This window comes from Bubalus bubalis, chromosome X (genome assembly GCF_019923935.1).
Source record: "Bubalus bubalis isolate 160015118507 breed Murrah chromosome X, NDDB_SH_1, whole genome shotgun sequence".
Taxonomy (NCBI): Eukaryota; Metazoa; Chordata; class Mammalia; order Artiodactyla; family Bovidae; genus Bubalus; species Bubalus bubalis.
Genome location: NC_059181.1, coordinates 7,571,345 through 7,588,653, shown reverse-complemented (window position 1 = coordinate 7,588,653; position 17,309 = coordinate 7,571,345). Strand labels below are relative to the sequence as shown.

General features: G+C 41.4%; 1 protein-coding gene across 1 annotated transcript in view; it reads right to left on the bottom strand.

The window, feature by feature from the left end:
- Positions 1 to 2,047: 2,047 nt before the first annotated feature.
- The window catches only part of LOC102390225 (epidermal growth factor-like protein 6), a 32,575-nt gene continuing 17,313 nt past the window's right edge, over positions 2,048 to 17,309 (bottom strand). Inside the window, exons 4-8 of the mRNA XM_044937235.2 lie at positions 15,080 to 15,391; positions 13,035 to 13,115; positions 11,265 to 11,366; positions 8,476 to 8,741; positions 2,048 to 2,333 (exon numbers count right to left, since the gene is read on the bottom strand). Of these exons, the coding sequence (XP_044793170.2) occupies positions 2,223 to 2,333; positions 8,476 to 8,741; positions 11,265 to 11,366; positions 13,035 to 13,115; positions 15,080 to 15,391 (872 nt within the window). The 3' untranslated portion in view covers positions 2,048 to 2,222. The remainder of the gene's footprint in view (positions 2,334 to 8,475; positions 8,742 to 11,264; positions 11,367 to 13,034; positions 13,116 to 15,079; positions 15,392 to 17,309) is intronic.

Genomic DNA, 17,309 nt, shown 5'->3' with positions numbered 1-17,309 from the left:
TGACATCGGATTGTGTTTTGTTTGAAATCCGAGATAGGCCAAGAGAGGATTTCTTTTTGTCTCATGTAACGTCAAGCAGTGACCAGTGTGGGACAGGGTAGACATGCCACCATGTCATCAGGAACCCAGCTTTCCTCCAGTTGTGTACTCCACCACAGGCTGTGAGACTTGCCCTCATGGTCACAAGGCAGCTGCCAGAGCTCCTGCCTTCACAATCACATTGCAGGCAGGAAGGAGGGAGGGAAATGGCAAAAGGAGCTGCCAGCTGAGAGCCTTCTTTAATTATCCTTCCTGGAAGCCTCACCAGTGACTTCAGTGAGCCCCCCCCCCCCCCGTCTGTAGGAGAGGTTGGGAAACACAGCCTTTTAGTTGAACACATTGCAGTCCCTCCATATATATTTATACATGGTCATACTGGTAAGGAAAAAGGTGAGAAAGGCTATTGTGTAGGCAACTAGAAGTCTCTGCTACAGATACTAGAGAAACGTGCACTATTACTAAATTCAATTTAAATCAGCTTCATATTGATTTTCTCCCTATATGTAACATAATTGCAGGCCTCCCTATTTCATTTCAGTTTAACATCTCTTCCTATCACATGGGTTACTGGGGCACTGACTGGCCTTCACTGCACAGTCTCCTCTCTATCTTCCTTTACTCTAAGCCATGACTATGCTCTCAAATTTCCCTGGTCATTGAGGAGACACGGTGGGGGAGGTCTTCTTCAGGTTCTAGCACAGTCATATAATAGAAGTCACTTGTGTCGGTCAACTTTTGCCATGTAACAAACCACCCCACATTTTCATTTTCGTACCTTAAAACAACCATTTTACAATATTATTATCTCTTACAATTCTGTGGGCTGATTTCACTGAGCCAGGCAGTTCTTCATCTGGTCTCACTAGAAACACTGTTTTGGGGGTTTCTGTAACTAGTAGTTATCCTAACAGATCCCACAGTCCCGTGTTGACTTTCTATGGGAAAAGAACTTCACACTAAACGAAAACAATGTATTTTTTCCCACCATCTTAAATCGTCTATTTAAACCCTTTGTACTCCTTCTTCTTGTCTTTTTTTTCTTTTACATAATCCTTCTTATTTAAAAGAAAAAGACAAAGAAGAAGAAGGATACTATGAGTTTCAATATAAAAAATCTTTAAGAAAAAGGCTACAAATTTTAAGGATTAGTAGATAGACACATTCTTGCTTTCCTTCCTTTTACAGGTTAATGCCTTTGTCGCTTCCAGGGCTAACTGGCAAATATCTGGGGAATCTTCTGTTTGGGAGCTGTCCCAAACCACCTTCCAACCTAGTATCTTAAAACAAAATATACTTTCATCCGTAGGAATGTACACTCGGGATTCATTACCACACAAAGAAGTTCTGGAATTTGGAAGGAAAGAGAAATAGACAAGAGAAAAAGACAAAATAGTCTTTTTTGCAACCTGGCTACTAGCATAATTTTGATTTTAGATAATTCTCCGAGACCGTCAATTCAACAACTTAAGCTAGTTAGCATCATAGTTATGAGGCCTCAGAAAGCAGTCGTGTGTTTCCATAATAGCAAGTAATTTTAAGAATTTTCAAGAATATAAGTTAAAAATAATATAAGTGTTTTCACAGAAAAAAGAATATAAAACACATTTTCTAGCAAAGCAAATAACGATACACATAATTAAACATACAATCAACAACACATTTTCTTACTTAGAAAAACTTAAACCATGACACAAGGTGATTATTTGGATATTATTACAAAGGACTTAAATATTCAAACTTTGTTGTGAAAGATCTGGCTAAGCCAGTTACGTAAAAGTCTATCTGTGATGTTATAGTTTCCAAGAAGTGCCATAAAAGTCAAATAGTTAAACATTTCTCTGTGTTGCTTTTTTTTTTTTTTTTTTTGTAATTCTAGAAATGTTACATAAAGTGGTTCACCAAATCATGTAGACACATCACATGTACTGGGGTGGGGAGGGCTGAACTGATACGTCCAAGTTTTATAGACTCAGAAATGAATGAGAAGACACAATGGTACTATATTTAAAGCAAATATCAGTATATCGTATAAAGAAAGGCATCTTACAATAATGAGTCTGTTTGAACACCACAATTTTCAGTTTGTATTTCTAAAATGGGGGAGGGGATCTATGATATACTGTCAAAAAACAGAGAACTGACATAAAAGCCAAATATAAAGATATAAAAGATAACAGTAACATTCAACCATCCACAGGTAAAAGGCCATCTGGACATAAGCCTGAAACCAGCAAGACACCGTCCACTGCAATTTCTCCAGTCTTGCCCTTGCCACGTTCAGCTTCAAAAATGATCTAATACAGGAGAGGGAATAAAAAATTACTTGCAAATATTTAAAGCAATGATAAAGTCCCACTATTTAGTTGCTATTAAACTGAACTCAATTCATATGTCCCTATTCCATAGAAACAGGCTTTGACACTGAATATATGGTAATGTATTTTCCAGATGCCTGGTATCTACACTGAGTGAATTACAATCAGAGAAAACAGGGCTCCTGCAACACTTAAAAGAATCTGGAAAGCCCTAGAAAGCTGGGAAGAGTAAAGTTTAAGAGGAAATTTTGGAATTCCTTCCCATTAAGAAGAAAAAAAAAAAGCAAAACTAAAGGAATAATACGATTTTCTTTTCAAAACCCAGGCTAGAAGAAATTTAATTATCGTTGTGAATCCTCCTCCTCCACTGGTGGGAATGCAAATTGGTACAGCCACTATGGAGATCTGTACGGTAGTTCCTTAAAAAACTAAACACAGAGCTAATGTATGATAGGCCAGTCCCACTCCTGGGTGCCAAGAAAACTGCAATTCGAAAAGACAGATGCATCCCAATGTTCATTGCAGAGCTGTTTACAATAGCCAAGATATGGAAGCAACCTATATGTCCATCAACAGATGAAGGGAAAAGAAGGTGTGGTATAATGGAATATTCAGTTCAGTTCAGTTCAGTTCAGTTCAGTCGCTCAGCCGTGTCTGACTCTTTGTGACCCCAAGAATCGCAGCACGCCAGGCCTCCCTGTCCATCACCAAATCCCGGAGTTCACTCAAACTCACCTCCATCGAGTCGGGGATGCCATCCAGCCATCTCATCCTCTGTTGTCCCCTTCTCCTCCTGCCCTCAATCCCTCCCAGAATCAGAGTCTTTTCCAATGAGTCAACTCTTCACATGAGGTGGCCAAAGTACTGGAGTTTCAGGTTCAGCATCATTCCTTCCAAAGAACACCCAGGGCTGATCTCCTTTAGAATGGACTGGTTGGATCTCCTTGCAGTCCAAGGGACTCTCAAGAGTCTTCTCCAACACCACAGTTCAAAAGCATCAATTCTTCAGCGCTCAGCTTTTTTCACAGTCCAACTCTCACATCCATGCATGACTACTGGAAAAACCATAGCCTTGACTAGACGAACCTTTGTTGGCAAAGTAATGTCTCTGCTTTTGAATATGCTTATCTAGGTTGGTCATAACTTTCCTTCCAAGGAGTAAGCGTCTTTTAATTTCATGGCTGCAATCACCATCTGCAGTGATTTTGGAGCCCAGAAAAATAAAGTCTGACACTGATTCCACTGTTTCCCCATTTATTTCCCATGAAGAGATGGGACCGGATGCCATGATCTTAATTTTCTGAATGCTGAGCTTTAAGCTAACTTTTTCACTCTCCCTTTTCACTTTCATCAAGTGGCTTTTTAGTTCCTCTTCACTTCCTGCCTTAAGAGTGGTGTCATTTGCATATCTGAGGTTGTTGATATTTCTCCCGGCAATCTTGATTCCAGCTTGTGTTTCTTCCAGTCCAGCGTTTCTCATGATGTACTCTGCATATAAGTTAAATAAGCAGGGTGACAATATACAGCCTTGACGTACTTCTTTTCCTATTTGGAACCAGTCTGTTGTTCCATGTCCAGTTCTATCTGTTGTTTCCTGACCTGCATATAGGTTCCTCAAGAGGCAGGTCAGGTGGTCTGGTATTCCCATCTCCTTCAGAATTTTCCACAGTTTATTGTGATCCACATAGTCAAAGGCTTTGGCATAGTCAATAAAGCAGAAATAGATGTTTTTCTGGAACTCTTTTGCTTTTTCCATGATCCAGCAGATGTTGGCAATTTGATCTCTGGTTCCTCTGCCTTTTCTAAAACCAGCTTGAACATCTGGAAGTTCACGGTTCATGTATTGCTGAAGCCTGGCTTGGAGAATTTTGAGCATTACTTTACTAGCGTGTGAGATGAGTGCAATTGTGTGGTAGTTTGAGCATTCTTTGGCATTGCCTTTCTTTGGGATTGGAATGAGAACTGACCTTTTCCAGTCCTGTGGCCACTGCTGAGTTCTCCAAATTTGCTGGCATATTGAGTGCAGCACTTTCACAACATCATCTTTCAGGATTTGGAATAGCTCAACTGGAATTCCATCACGTCCACTAGCTTTGTTCGTAGTGATGCTTTCTAAGGCCCACTTGATTTCACATTCCAGGATATCTGCCTCTAGGTGAGTGATCACACCATCGTGATTATCTTGGTTGTGAAGATCTTTTTTGTACAGTTCTTCTGTGTATTCTTGCCACCTCTTCTTGATATCTTCTGCTTCTGTTAGGTCCATAACATTTCTGTCCTTTATCAAGCCCATCTTTGCATGAAATATTCCCTTGGTATCTCTAATTTTCTTGAAGAGTCTTTCCCAATCTGTTGTTTTCCTGTATTTCTTTGCATTGATCGCTGAGAAAGGCTTTCTTATCTCTTCTTGCTTTTCTTTGGAACTCTGCATTCAGATGCTTATATCTTTCCTTGTCTTCTTTGCTTTTCGCTTCTCTTCTTTTCACAGCTATTTGTAAGGCCTCCTCAGACAGCCATTTTGCTTTTTTGCATTTCTTTTCCATGGGGATGGTCTTGATCCCTGTCTCCAGTACAATGTCACGAACCTCTGTCCATAGTTCATCAGGCACTCTATTTATCAGATATAGTCCCTTAAATCTATTGCTCACTTCCAACGTATAATCATAAGGGATTTGATTTAGGTCATACCTGAATTGTCTAGTAGTTTTCCCTAGAGTCTTCTCTTGTGTTGTTGGAAGAGGGTGTTTGCTATGACCAGTGCGTTCTCTTGGCAAAACTCTAGTAGCCTTTGCCCTGCTTCATTCCGTATTCCAAGGCCAAATTTACCTGTTACCCCAGGTGTTTCTTGACTTCCTAATTTTGCATTCCAGTCCCCTATAATGAAAAGGACAGCTTTTTTGGGTGTTAGTTCTAAAAGGTCTTGTAGGTCTTCACAGAACCTTTCAACTTCAGCTTCTTCAGCATTACTGTTGGGGCATAGACTTGGATTACTGTGATATTGAATGGTTTGCCTTGGAAAGAACAGAGATCATTCTGTTGTTTTTGAGATTGCATCCAAGTACTGCATTTTGGACTCTTTTGTTGACCATGATGGCTACTCCATTTCTTCTAAGGGGTTCCTGCCCACAGTAGTAGATATAATGGTCATCTGAGTTAAATTCGCTGATTCCAGTCCATTTTAGTTCTCTGATTCATAGAATGTCGATGCTCACTCTTGCCATCTCTTGTTTGACCACTTCCAATTTGCCTTGATTCATAGAAGGCAATGGCACCCCACTCCAGTACTTTTGCCTGGAAAATCCCATGGATGGAGGAGCCTGGTAGGCTGCAGTCCATGGGGTCGATAAGAGTCGGACACGACTGAGCGACTTCACTTTCACTTTTCACTTTCATGCATTGGAGAAGCAAATGGCAACCCACTCCAGTGTTCTTGCCTTGAGAATCCCAGGGATGGGGGAGCCTGTTGGGCTGCCGTCTATGGGGTCACACAGAGTCGGACACGACTGAAGTGACTTAGTAGTAGTATGGACCTAACATTCCAGGTTCCTATGCAATATTGCTCTTTACAGCATCAGACCTTGCTTCTATCACCAGTCACATCCACAACTGGGTATTGTTTTTGCCTTGACTCCATCCCTTCATTCTTTCTGGAGTTATTTCTCCACTGATCACCAGTAGCACCTACCGACTGGGAGTTCCTCTTTCAGTATCCAATCATTTTGCTTTTTCATACTGTTCATGAACTCCACGTTCAAGGTCAGGAGGGGCGGTGGTGAGGAGATACCCCTCATCCAAGATAAGGAGCAGTGGCTGCACTTTGCTGGAGCAGCCGTGAAGAGATACCACATGTTCAAGGTAAGAGAATCCCAAGTAAGACGGTAGGTGTTGCGAGAGGGCATCAGAGGGCAGACACACTAAAACCATAATCACAGAAAACTAGTCAGTCTAATCACACAGACCACAGCTTTGTCTAACTCAATGAAACTAAGCCATGCTGTGTGGGGCCACCCAAGATGGGTGGGTCATGGTGGAGAGGTCTGACAGTATGTGGTCCACTGGAGAAGGGAATGGCAAACCACTTCAGTATTCTTGCCTTGAGAACCCTATGAACAGTATGAAAAGGCAATGGAATATTACTCAGCCATAAAAAAGAATGAAATAATGCCATGTGCAACAATATGGATGGATCTAGTTGGTCCTACTGAATGATGTAAGACATAGAAAGACAAATGTGATATGATTTATATATGGAATCTAAAAAAATAGTGGGAAAAATAGTACATATAAACTTAGTTACAAAACAGAGCCACAGACATAGAAAATAAACATGGTTACCAAAGGGGACAAGGGTAGGGAGGGATAAATTGGGAGATTGGGATTAATATATATACACTATCATATATAACCCTGATGGTCTTTTGGTTAGGACATGGAGCTTGCACTGTCAGGGCCCAGGTTCAATCCCTGGACCAGGAACTAACATGGATGGACCTAGAGAATATCACATTAAGTGAAGTAAGTCAGACAAAGAAAGACCAACACCATATGATACCAGTCATATGTGGAATCTAAAATATGACACAAATGTGGACTTCCCTGGCAGTCCTGTGGTTAACACTCTAGCACTCCCAATGCAGGGGGCATGGGTTTGATCCCTAGTCAGGGAACTAAGATCCTATATGTGGCACATTGGGGCCAAAACATAAATAAAATAAAATATGAGACAAGTGAATCTATCTACAAAACAGAAACAGACTCACAGACATAGAGAGCAGACTTGCGGTTACCAAGGTGGGGTGGGGGAGGGGTAGATTGGGAATTTGGGGTTAGGAGAAGGCAGTGGCAACCCACTCCAGTACTCTTGCCTGGAAAATCCCATGGACGGAGGAGCCTGGTAGGCTGCAGTCCATGGGGTCGCTAAGAGTCGGACATGACTGAGCGACTTCACTTTCACTTTTCACTTTCATGCATTGGAGAAGGAAATGGCAACCCACTCCAGTGTTCTTGCCTGGAGAATCCCAGGACGAGGGAGCCTGTTGGGCTGCCGTCTATGGGGTCGCACAGAGTCGGACACGACTGAAGCGATTTAGCAGCAGCAGCAGCAGCAACAGCAGCAGATGCAAACTATTAGAGAATGGATAAACAGCAGGGTCCTACTGTAGGGCACGGGGAACTCTATTCAGTATCTTGTGATAAACCATAATGGAAAAGATTAGGAAGAAGAATTACAGTTAGATCCCCTACATATGAGCCTTCAAGTTTCTAGCTTTCAGAGATGCGAACCTACGTTCCATTCATGTCAGGCGTGAGTGACATTCCAGCTCATCCTCTGTCTCCTATTGCTGATGATCCTTCAGCTCTACCATCTTCCACCTCCTCTCCCTCCTCCATCGGTAACTCTTCTTCCCTGTCCACTTGATGCCAGCCCCTGTGTGCCAGCTGTTGTACTGCACTACTGTGCTTTTTCAGGTACTGTACCGTAAGATTTAAAATGTTTTCTTTATTTTCCATGTTTTTAAAATGTATTATTTGTGTGAAAAATATTATAAACCTATTACAGTACAGTACTATATAGCCAATTGATTTAGATGGGTACCTTGGCTAAATTTGTCAGACTTACAAATGTGTTCTAGGAACAGAACTCATTCATATGCAGGGGACTTACTGTATATAGAGGTAGAACTGAATCACCTGTACAGCAGAAATGAACACAACATTATAAATTAACTATATTTGAATAAAATAAATATTTTGGAAAATGACCTTCTAGTTTCCATTCATTGTGATAAGTGCTGGGCACAAAATCAATGAGCAGGATGTGCTTTTATGTAGTAAGGAATTTAGAGCCTGGTTTGGAAGGAAGTTGGTGGGAGGAGCCTGACACATGAGCAGTTCATTTCCACAGAATATGATATGCCTGCATCTGACAAGTATTATCATTAGTTGTGCTGTTAAATACCTTGCCTATTTCACTCCAGAATATAAGCTCTTAAGTGGAGGGGAAAGTCTTATTCATTTCTGTAGCCCCGAGGCCTAGGTACTTCAGTAAGTGTTTTGCTTTGTTTGTTAAATCACTGAAAAAGAATGTAAATAATCTCATTTTATACAGTTTTCCACTTACGCTTTTGGGAGTATCAATTCCGTGATACAGCTGAGTTTTCCCCATCCTCCACCGTTCATCAGTGCTCCAGGTTTTCTCCCAGGCCAGGGCATTGTTCCTATTTTTTGCAAACACTCTAAGCTTCCCTACTTTGTTTGCAGCCAGCCGGTAATGAAAGAGCAAACAGAAGTTGCTGTGGGGTTGCAGGTTGGGGAGGAGAAGTTTCAAATGGCTTATGTCCTTCTTCTGACCTGTCAGGGCTGAAACAGCCATATAGTAGCCAACAGCTGGAAGAGAAGAAAAACCCCCAGTTAATGAGGCCATTGCAAAGGGTTGGCTACAGTGAATAAAATAGCTGTTAAAAAGTGAACCCTAGGTGCCTATAGGGAAAGCTCAAGTCCTTTTCATTTCAAATATTTAGGAACAAAATTTTCATGCTAACATGAATTTTAGAATCCTAGGGCTGAAATTCTTTGCTCTGTAGAGAAGGAAACTGAGAGTTAGAGAAACTGAGGAATCTGCTCACATTCACAAAGCTTGGTAGTAGTAGGTATGGGGTAAGAATCTAACTTAATGGTCTTTGAGCACTGTAGATAATTTTCAGCTAACAGAAAACAATGGAATATTACTCAGCCATTAAAAAGAATACATTTGAATCAGTTCTAATGAGGTGGATGAAACTGGAGCCTATTATACAGAGTGAAGTAAGCCAGAAAGAAAAACACCAATGCAGTATACTAACGCATATATATGGAATTTAGAAAGATGGCAACAATAACCCTGTATACGAGACAGCAAAAGAGACACTGATGTATAGAACAGTCTTTTGGACTCTGTGGGAGAGGGAGAGGGTGGGATGATTTGGGAGAATGGCATTGAAACATGTATAATATCATATATGAAATGAGTCGCCAGTCCAGGTTCGATGCACGATACTGGATGCTTGGGGCTGGTGCACTGGGACGACTCAGAGGGATGGTACAGGGAGGGAGGAGGGAGGAGGCTTCAGGATGGGGAACATGTGTATACCTGTGGAGGATTCATGTTGATGTAGGGCAAAACCAATACAATATTGTAAAGTTAAAAAATAAAATAAAATTAAAAAAAAAAAGAAAACTTGTGTTCCAGAACTTTCCACCTGCACTGAGTTGTATGTAAGATGGCTAGCTGGTTAGGTGGGTCCACAGTGTGATATTTAATTCACAACATACATGAATTTGTACTAATGGTATCATGGAGCTGAGCCACCATGTGCAACATATCACTCCAAGTTCTATTTGAAGATGGCGGAACACAGATCACCTTCTGTTTCTCAGATCCTTTTCCCAAGAATTTTGTAACCAGTGTAGTGGATGTTTGCTCATCTGCAGCCTTCTGGTCATGGCTTTGATGGACTTGGACAAAAACTCTCTTAGGGTGGGGTTTGAAGAAGTTGACAGAAAGAAGATATTCCTCTAGAAGCCAGGAGAAAGACACAGTGGGTGGGTGGAGTTTTCTGGTAGTCCAACTCCTAGAGACATTCTCAGGGCCCAGACTGACATTGCTCTAGTTTTCATTGGACCCAGAGACTGCCTGGTCTTCTTCCCCAGTTAGTAAGTTTGCCAGATTCAGAGAATAAAAGTACAGAATGCCCTGTGGAGTTTGCATTTCACATAAACAACATGTCTGAGATATACTAAAAAGCATGCGCTGATTATCTGAAATTGAGGCATCCTACATTTTATCTCGCAGCTCTACTAGCTACAGTCTTTTGTGACCCACTGTGGTAGGTTTCCCTTTTACTCCAGTTCAAACCCACTTTGCTCTTTCCTTGAGATTTCAGCCTTCTAAAAATGCTGATTCATCCCGTGTTGAGTGAACCTCAGGGTTATTTGCAAATCAGGTGTTTGTAAATAGGGAACTTCTATCCTCTCCCTTAATCCCACGTTCTAAAAGGAATTTTTGTTAGGAGATACCCAGGTTTCCTGATTGCATGTAAGGGCTTGCAAGGAAGGCTCTCAGGGAGGAATCAGTGTCAAGGAAGGATCTAGAAGGATCTTTTACCTGAAGGCTGGGCATATACCTCTCCAAAGAAACACTTTGATGGGTAAAGAACCAGATTTCCTGAAAGTATAACAGTTATTTCTAATTACAGAGTCAGCCTTAAACGACCAAAATTCTATTTATGCTCCAAATGGGATCTGCTGTCTAAATGCTCTGCCTCAAAGGAAGTTAGAGCCCATCAATAGTAGACAGTGGAAAGTAGGCAACTCAGAGCTTCAGCAGAGCAAAATTCAAGGTTAACTGGAAAGAAAGAAATCCTCCAACGATAGGTGGGCAAGTCCAGTCCAGGAGTTCAGAGTGCTGATCTGCTGCTCATTATGATTTCAGGGCTCTGAGGGGTGATCCTCCTAAAACTCCAGGTTTAGGGAGAGGTCATATTAATATTTCCTTTCCAGATTCCTTTCCCCCTCCTCCTAAACTCAAAAGACAACCACAGAGCACCATAGCTGGTAAACTGGGGAAAAGAAACAACTTCCTTCTACCTTTTCCCAAATACTCTTAATCCTTATACAAAGTCCTACATCTGTGTTTCATCAGCAGGGGAGTGAATATGGAAGAGGTTTGCTGGAGAATCCTTTACGGGGTAGGCGGGTGGGAAATGGACTAAGTCAATCATTTATCAGGGGAGACTTGGGAAGGTCTAAAAGCTTCCAAACGTGACAAACAACCCTGACTTCACAAGCAATGAGAACAGTTATGCTCGAATCATTGGATAGCTTTAATTCCAGGACCGGACCACAGGACATGGATCAGTGAAGACTACATACCACTATCTTGGTCCACAGGATTCCAGTTGAAATCATCTCCTATATCCTGTTTCCAGCCACAGACGCCATGGTCAATGGTGCAGTCAACTGAGATATTTAAATCTGCTAAGAAAAAGAGTGCATTTCAGCATCATTTAGCAGATTAGGAAATGTTTTACCATTGGGAGCTTTGGAAGGCGTGGCCATGTTTGCAGTTGCTGTCAAGAGTTTAGGGAATTTGGGACTAAAAGATGCAAACTATTATCTATAGGGTGGGTAAACAACAAAGTCCTACTGCATAGCACAGGGAACTATACTCAATATCCTATGACAAGCCATAATGGGAAAGAATGCAAACATAAATATATACCTATGAATGTATAACTGGATCACTCTGCTGTGCAGCAGAAACTAACACAACATAGTCAATCAAATATATTTCAATTAAAAAAAAAGTTTAGCTAAGTATGGCCATCTTGGTATCCATTTTGTTTGGCCCTGCAGTCTGCGAGGGCCTTAAACTGGCTTTAGCCCTCATGCAAGTGCAAGCCCTAGATAAGAGCCCATGGAGTCACCCGTAAAAGTGAGTTCCTCATATGGCTTTCCCAATGTCCCCTGTGATTGACACCCTCCCCTGCTTCCCAGGGCCTTGTGTCTGCCTTAGATAAGACCCCCCTGAAGCTTACTAACACCCCAATTGTTTTCATTGGAATCCATCAATGCAACCTTAGCCCAACAAGCCCAAAGCACTACATACACATGGACCCTCATAGAGGCGTGTGCCCCACGTTCTGCCTGGACTTCCCTCTAGGGCCCCTGGAGGCCATGCCATGTAGTTCCCCAAGACCTGGAGTAATAAACTTGGCTATTTCAATTTCTTTTGTGGTCTTTTGTTGAACCATCTGGCACCCAGGGGCTCCATCTAACAAATGTTCATTTAACAAATCCTCACAACTGCATGGGGTACAGGGTCAGCTAGCACAACCTTTGACCCAGTGCCTCCAGTTACTTTTATGTAGATTGGGGTCAGCAAACTAACATCCTGGCCCACTGCTTGTTCTTGCAAATAAAGTTTTATTGAAACACACCACATCTATTCATTTACATATTGACTGTGGCTGTTTTTGAGCTGCAGTGATAGAGCTGACAGATGCAACAGCGAGTGTATGGTTCACAAAGCCTGAAATATTCAGCCTCTGGCCCTTTACAGAAAAAAGTCCTGACCTCTGATGTAGGTGTCAGAAATTACCACTGGGAAAAAGAGGAAAGACTGAGAGGTTTCTGATTTGTAAAGAATATCAGACTCTGGCTTGGAATGGGGGGCTTTTGCAGTTTATACTAAGGAATAAAGGAAGGGCAAAGAAAGGGGAAAAGCTAAAGAGATAAGGGGCAGCAACTGGTTGTTGATGCATTAATGATTTGCAAAGCATTTTCACGTACATTACATCATTTCATGTGGCTGCCACAAAAATTCTACAATCATGACCATTTTCAAGAAAGTAAAACTGGGAGTCATAAGTGATTTGACCAAGTCCTCCAAACACTGAGGGCTGGAACTAGACCTGACTCCTAAACTAGATTGGAATCCAGGCTGTCCATCTACATATATCTTAAGCCAGTACAAACACACAGCCTCTTTTCTCACTTTCCTTTCTTCTTAACCCAGAAAAGATATTTCAGTCTAACTTCTAAAATTAAAAGATGCCAGGTAATGCTTGCTTCCATTCTTCAATATTCTTTATGAGTGCTATTACTCCTAAAATATACTCACTCCTAATATATGTTACTCACCTTTGTGTTTCAGATGGGATGATGTAGTTTTTCTTTGGACCAGAACCAGATCAACTTCACTTGCTTCATTCCCCTTAGGAGCTAACAATGAACACTTGATCAGTAAAAAGAAATCCCTAAAGCCCCACATACTAAGAAGGTACGAATCAATGAACAAAGAGGGTTTATCATATATGGCTTATCATACATAGCTGGCTATTCGTAACCATGGGCTCCACATTTACAGATTCAACCAATGACAGGTTGAATATATATTTTTTTTAAAAATCCAGAAAGTTCCAAAGAGCAAAACTTGAATTTGCCTTGCATACCAGGAAACCATTTACACAGCATTTACATTGTATTAGGTCTTTTAAGTAATCTAGACACTACTTAAAGTATAGGGTAGGATGTGTTTAGGTTATATATGAATATTGCACCGTTTTATATAAAACTTGAGCATTCATGGATTTTTGTGTCTGCGGGGGTGCCTGGGACCAATCCCCCAGGGATACTAAGGGACAGCTGTGTTCTACTTACAGAGTATGTTACAGCAATGTTTCCCTAACATTTCCAAAGCATTCATATTGGTGCCAGTTTCCGCATCTAGAACATCTTTTTCAAAAGGTGCCCCAAGTGGACCCCATTAGGCATCACCTAACTAACCTAAACACAGCATATTAAAAATCTGAGACATGACTTTGCTGACAAAGATCCATATAGTCAAAACTATGGTTTTTCCAGTAGTTATATATAGATCTAAGAGTTGGACCATAAAGAAGGCTGAGCACTGAAGAACGGATGCTTTCCAGCTGTGGTGTTGGAGCAGATTCTTGAGTCCCTTGGTCCACAATGAAATCAAACCAGTCAATCCTAAAGGAAATCAATCCTGAATAGTCATTGGAAGGATTGATGCTGAAGCTGAAGCTCCAATACTTTGGCCACCTGATGGGAAGAACTGACTCCTTAGAAAAGACCTTGATGCTGGGAAAGATTGAAGGCAGGAGGAGAAGGGGACAACAGAGGATGAAACAGTTGGGTGGTATCACTGAGTCAATGGACATGAGTCTGAGTAGGCTCCAGGAGATGAAGGACAGGGAAGCCTGGCATGCTGCAGGCCATGGGGTGACAAAGAGTTGGACACTACTGAGCAAGTGAACAACAATAACAACAACAATGGGGCAAGCACAGACAAGGCAAAATAGAGAGGGAGCAACAGATGCCTGGTGAGAATGGAAGGGAAAGTCCCAGGCTGGGTCAACATGGAAATCCCCCTGCAGGGGCCGAGGCTGATGATGGCTCTGTACAGTCACCGGTGACAATGGTGATTCTGTGGCTCATGTAGAAAACTGAAGCTTAAGCTCTATATAGAATGTTCCTCTATTTTACCTTTTAAAATTATAACCACACAACTCTGACATTCTCCTTTCACTGAGTGTGCCTGTAAAAAGTGCCTTCAAGAAGGAAAAAGGTAGAGTTTAGCAGATCTACCTGGGTGGGCGGGATGTCTCTGGGGTTTAGGGGTGTGCTGCACCCAGAGCTGGGCAGCCAGATGACTGAGCTGGCAGGACAAGCAGGCTTCCTTGGTCAGGAGCAGAAGGAGGGTCTGCATCAAATAGGACATCTCCCGGGTAAGTGGAAAGGGCTGACCTTCTGTGCATCCCACAGCAGCAAATGTGATTTTGTATCTGCAGAAGATGTTAGTTTCCAGACCATGTAGAGAACCTTGCTTCTTCAGATTTAAAGCTGACCCCACCTTACATAGGCTTCTCTGGTGGCTCAGACAGTAAAGAATCTGCCTGCAACGCGGGAGACTGGGGTTCGATCCCTAGGTTGGGAAGATTCCCTGGAGTAGGGATTGGCTACTCATTCCATGGGCAGAGGAGCCTGGCGGACTGCAGTCCATGGGGTGGTAAAGAGCTGCACACGACTGAGCGACTAACTGTCACACTTCACTTCACCATCTTAGTTACGGCATCTTCCTCTTTCCTGTCATTTGCCAGGGAAAACTACAATTCACTTTTCATAAGATGCATAAATTAACAAAAGTCATACTTGATACTCACAAAACACATCTCCACGAAGGCTTTGTTCTTGCTCCACATGGTTCTCATCTCTTTTCTCATCCTCCAGCCTCTTTTTCTTTCTGTTTTCATTCCTCTTCTTTTCTCCGTGAGGGTTCCCATCTCTGGAAATGCTCTCTTCAGAGCTGAAGGGCTCCCAGTCAACCTTTGCGGTGGGCGTCCCTCTGGGTTCTGCGATGTTTTTCATTTTTACCTTCTGTCTCATGCTATTCTTATGAGCAAGCAACTTCTTAATTCTGTCCTTGATGGTACGAGGTGCTCTAAGGAGTTCTTTCACAGAATTCTCGGGGATAACTAAAACCAACAGTAAAAGAGAAGTTCCACATTGACCAATAATCAGATCTCTCACAAAAACGGAGCATTTAAAAAATGTCAAAGTGCAGTCAATGAATGCTTCCAGAATCAACACATATGAGGCTCAATCATCTGATATTTTAGAAAGAACTGCATTTGCATCTGTTTTAAGTGGTTCCAATGGTTACAGCGGAATCTTAACTACCTTAATCGTTCAAAGACAAACCTTCGTTTTGCTTCATAAACTATGATGATGAAATACCTGCTCCTACCAAGCTGGGTTACAGATCACGACGTGATGAATTTTCCAGAATCCTCTAATATTTCCGTTTTCACATTGGTATTTGTCAAAGCTGCTGTTGCCCGGGGAGCCCTGTAATTTGTTTAAATGTGATGTTAAAAAATTATAGCTAGCACTATGTTGAACCATACGTACATTGCCAATAAGGAGCAATTTGTGACCTACAAATTTTTGACTTTTGATTCAGTGTATACATATCTTTGAATTTCTTCACCTCAACCAACTAGTATCAAAAGCTAAATGATTTTCCTTATTGGTTATTTATAGAGAGGCATCTATATTTAGTTTTACATTCATTTCGTATTTCTCACCACTAAATTAAATTCTTTTTTAAAATGCATCTTTGTAATAGACTGACAGACACAGAAAGCAAATTTATGATTACTAAAGGGAAAAGGGAGTGAGAGATAAAATAGGAGTTTGGGATTAACAGATACGCACTACTACTATATATAAAATAATCAATAAGGACCCTACTATACAGCACAAATCCCTGGTCGGGGAACTAAGATTCCCACATGCTATGGAGCAACTAAGCCCACATGCCACAACTAGAGAATCCGTGTTCTGCAATGAAAGATTCTGTATGCTGCAACTAAGATCTGACACAGCCAAATAAACAAATAAATGACAAGTTGACTTTTAAAAAATGCTAGGATAAAAAGAGGGCATTTATAAGGTTAAAATGGGTGAATACATGTCAACTACTAAGATCAGTGGCCAACATATATTGGGCCTGTGTCTACTATTATTTTTAGAATTCATCACCAGAATGTCGAAAATCTTCTACTAAGTTAAATTCTTTTCCAGATCATACCTCTTCTGCTTATGTTATTACTGAAGGAAAAAGTATTGGAATGGCCTCATTGTACTCACATCTATATTCTTGAATATGCTCTGTAAAATGTGAACTTCTAATGATTAAAGCATATGTTCAATGACTAAAGAAGCTGCTTTCCAATGGGAACCATCATTGAATTTTGGTAAAGAAGCCATTGTCACTATTACTCCTCCTATGAGTGCATGGTTGTAGAGCATTTAATACATTCTGGGCTGGAGTTAAGCCCTACACATGGATGCTTATTTATTATGTATGGATTATTTCATGTAATAGCCAAAACAGTATTAAGGGTCAGACACTATTATGGGCTTCCCAGGAGACATAAGAGACACAGGTTCAATCCCTGGGCTGGGAGGATCCCCTGGAGAAGAGCATGACAACCCACTCCAGTTGCTTGGAGAATCCCATGGACAGAAGAGCCTGGCAGGCTATAGTCCATATTGTCACAAAGAGTCGGATATGACTGAAGCAACTTAGCATGCACGCACACACTATTTGAAGAGAGAAACTGAGATCCTGATAGGCTAGTTTGCTCTCAGACCATAGGCAGTAGGCTAGGGAGCCAGGAATCAAGCCAAGGCAATTTGATTCCAGAAGCCATGCTCTTGGTAACTAAATGACACAGTGTCCTTTCTTAAATTGACTGTTACTAACCAAGTTGGGTAGTATTAGAGTTTTGATTTCCTTAGAATGACGTATAGCTGCTGTCAAACTCAGACCAAATTATCTAATGGTGCATTATTAATACCCACATATTCCCTGGTGGCTCAGATGGT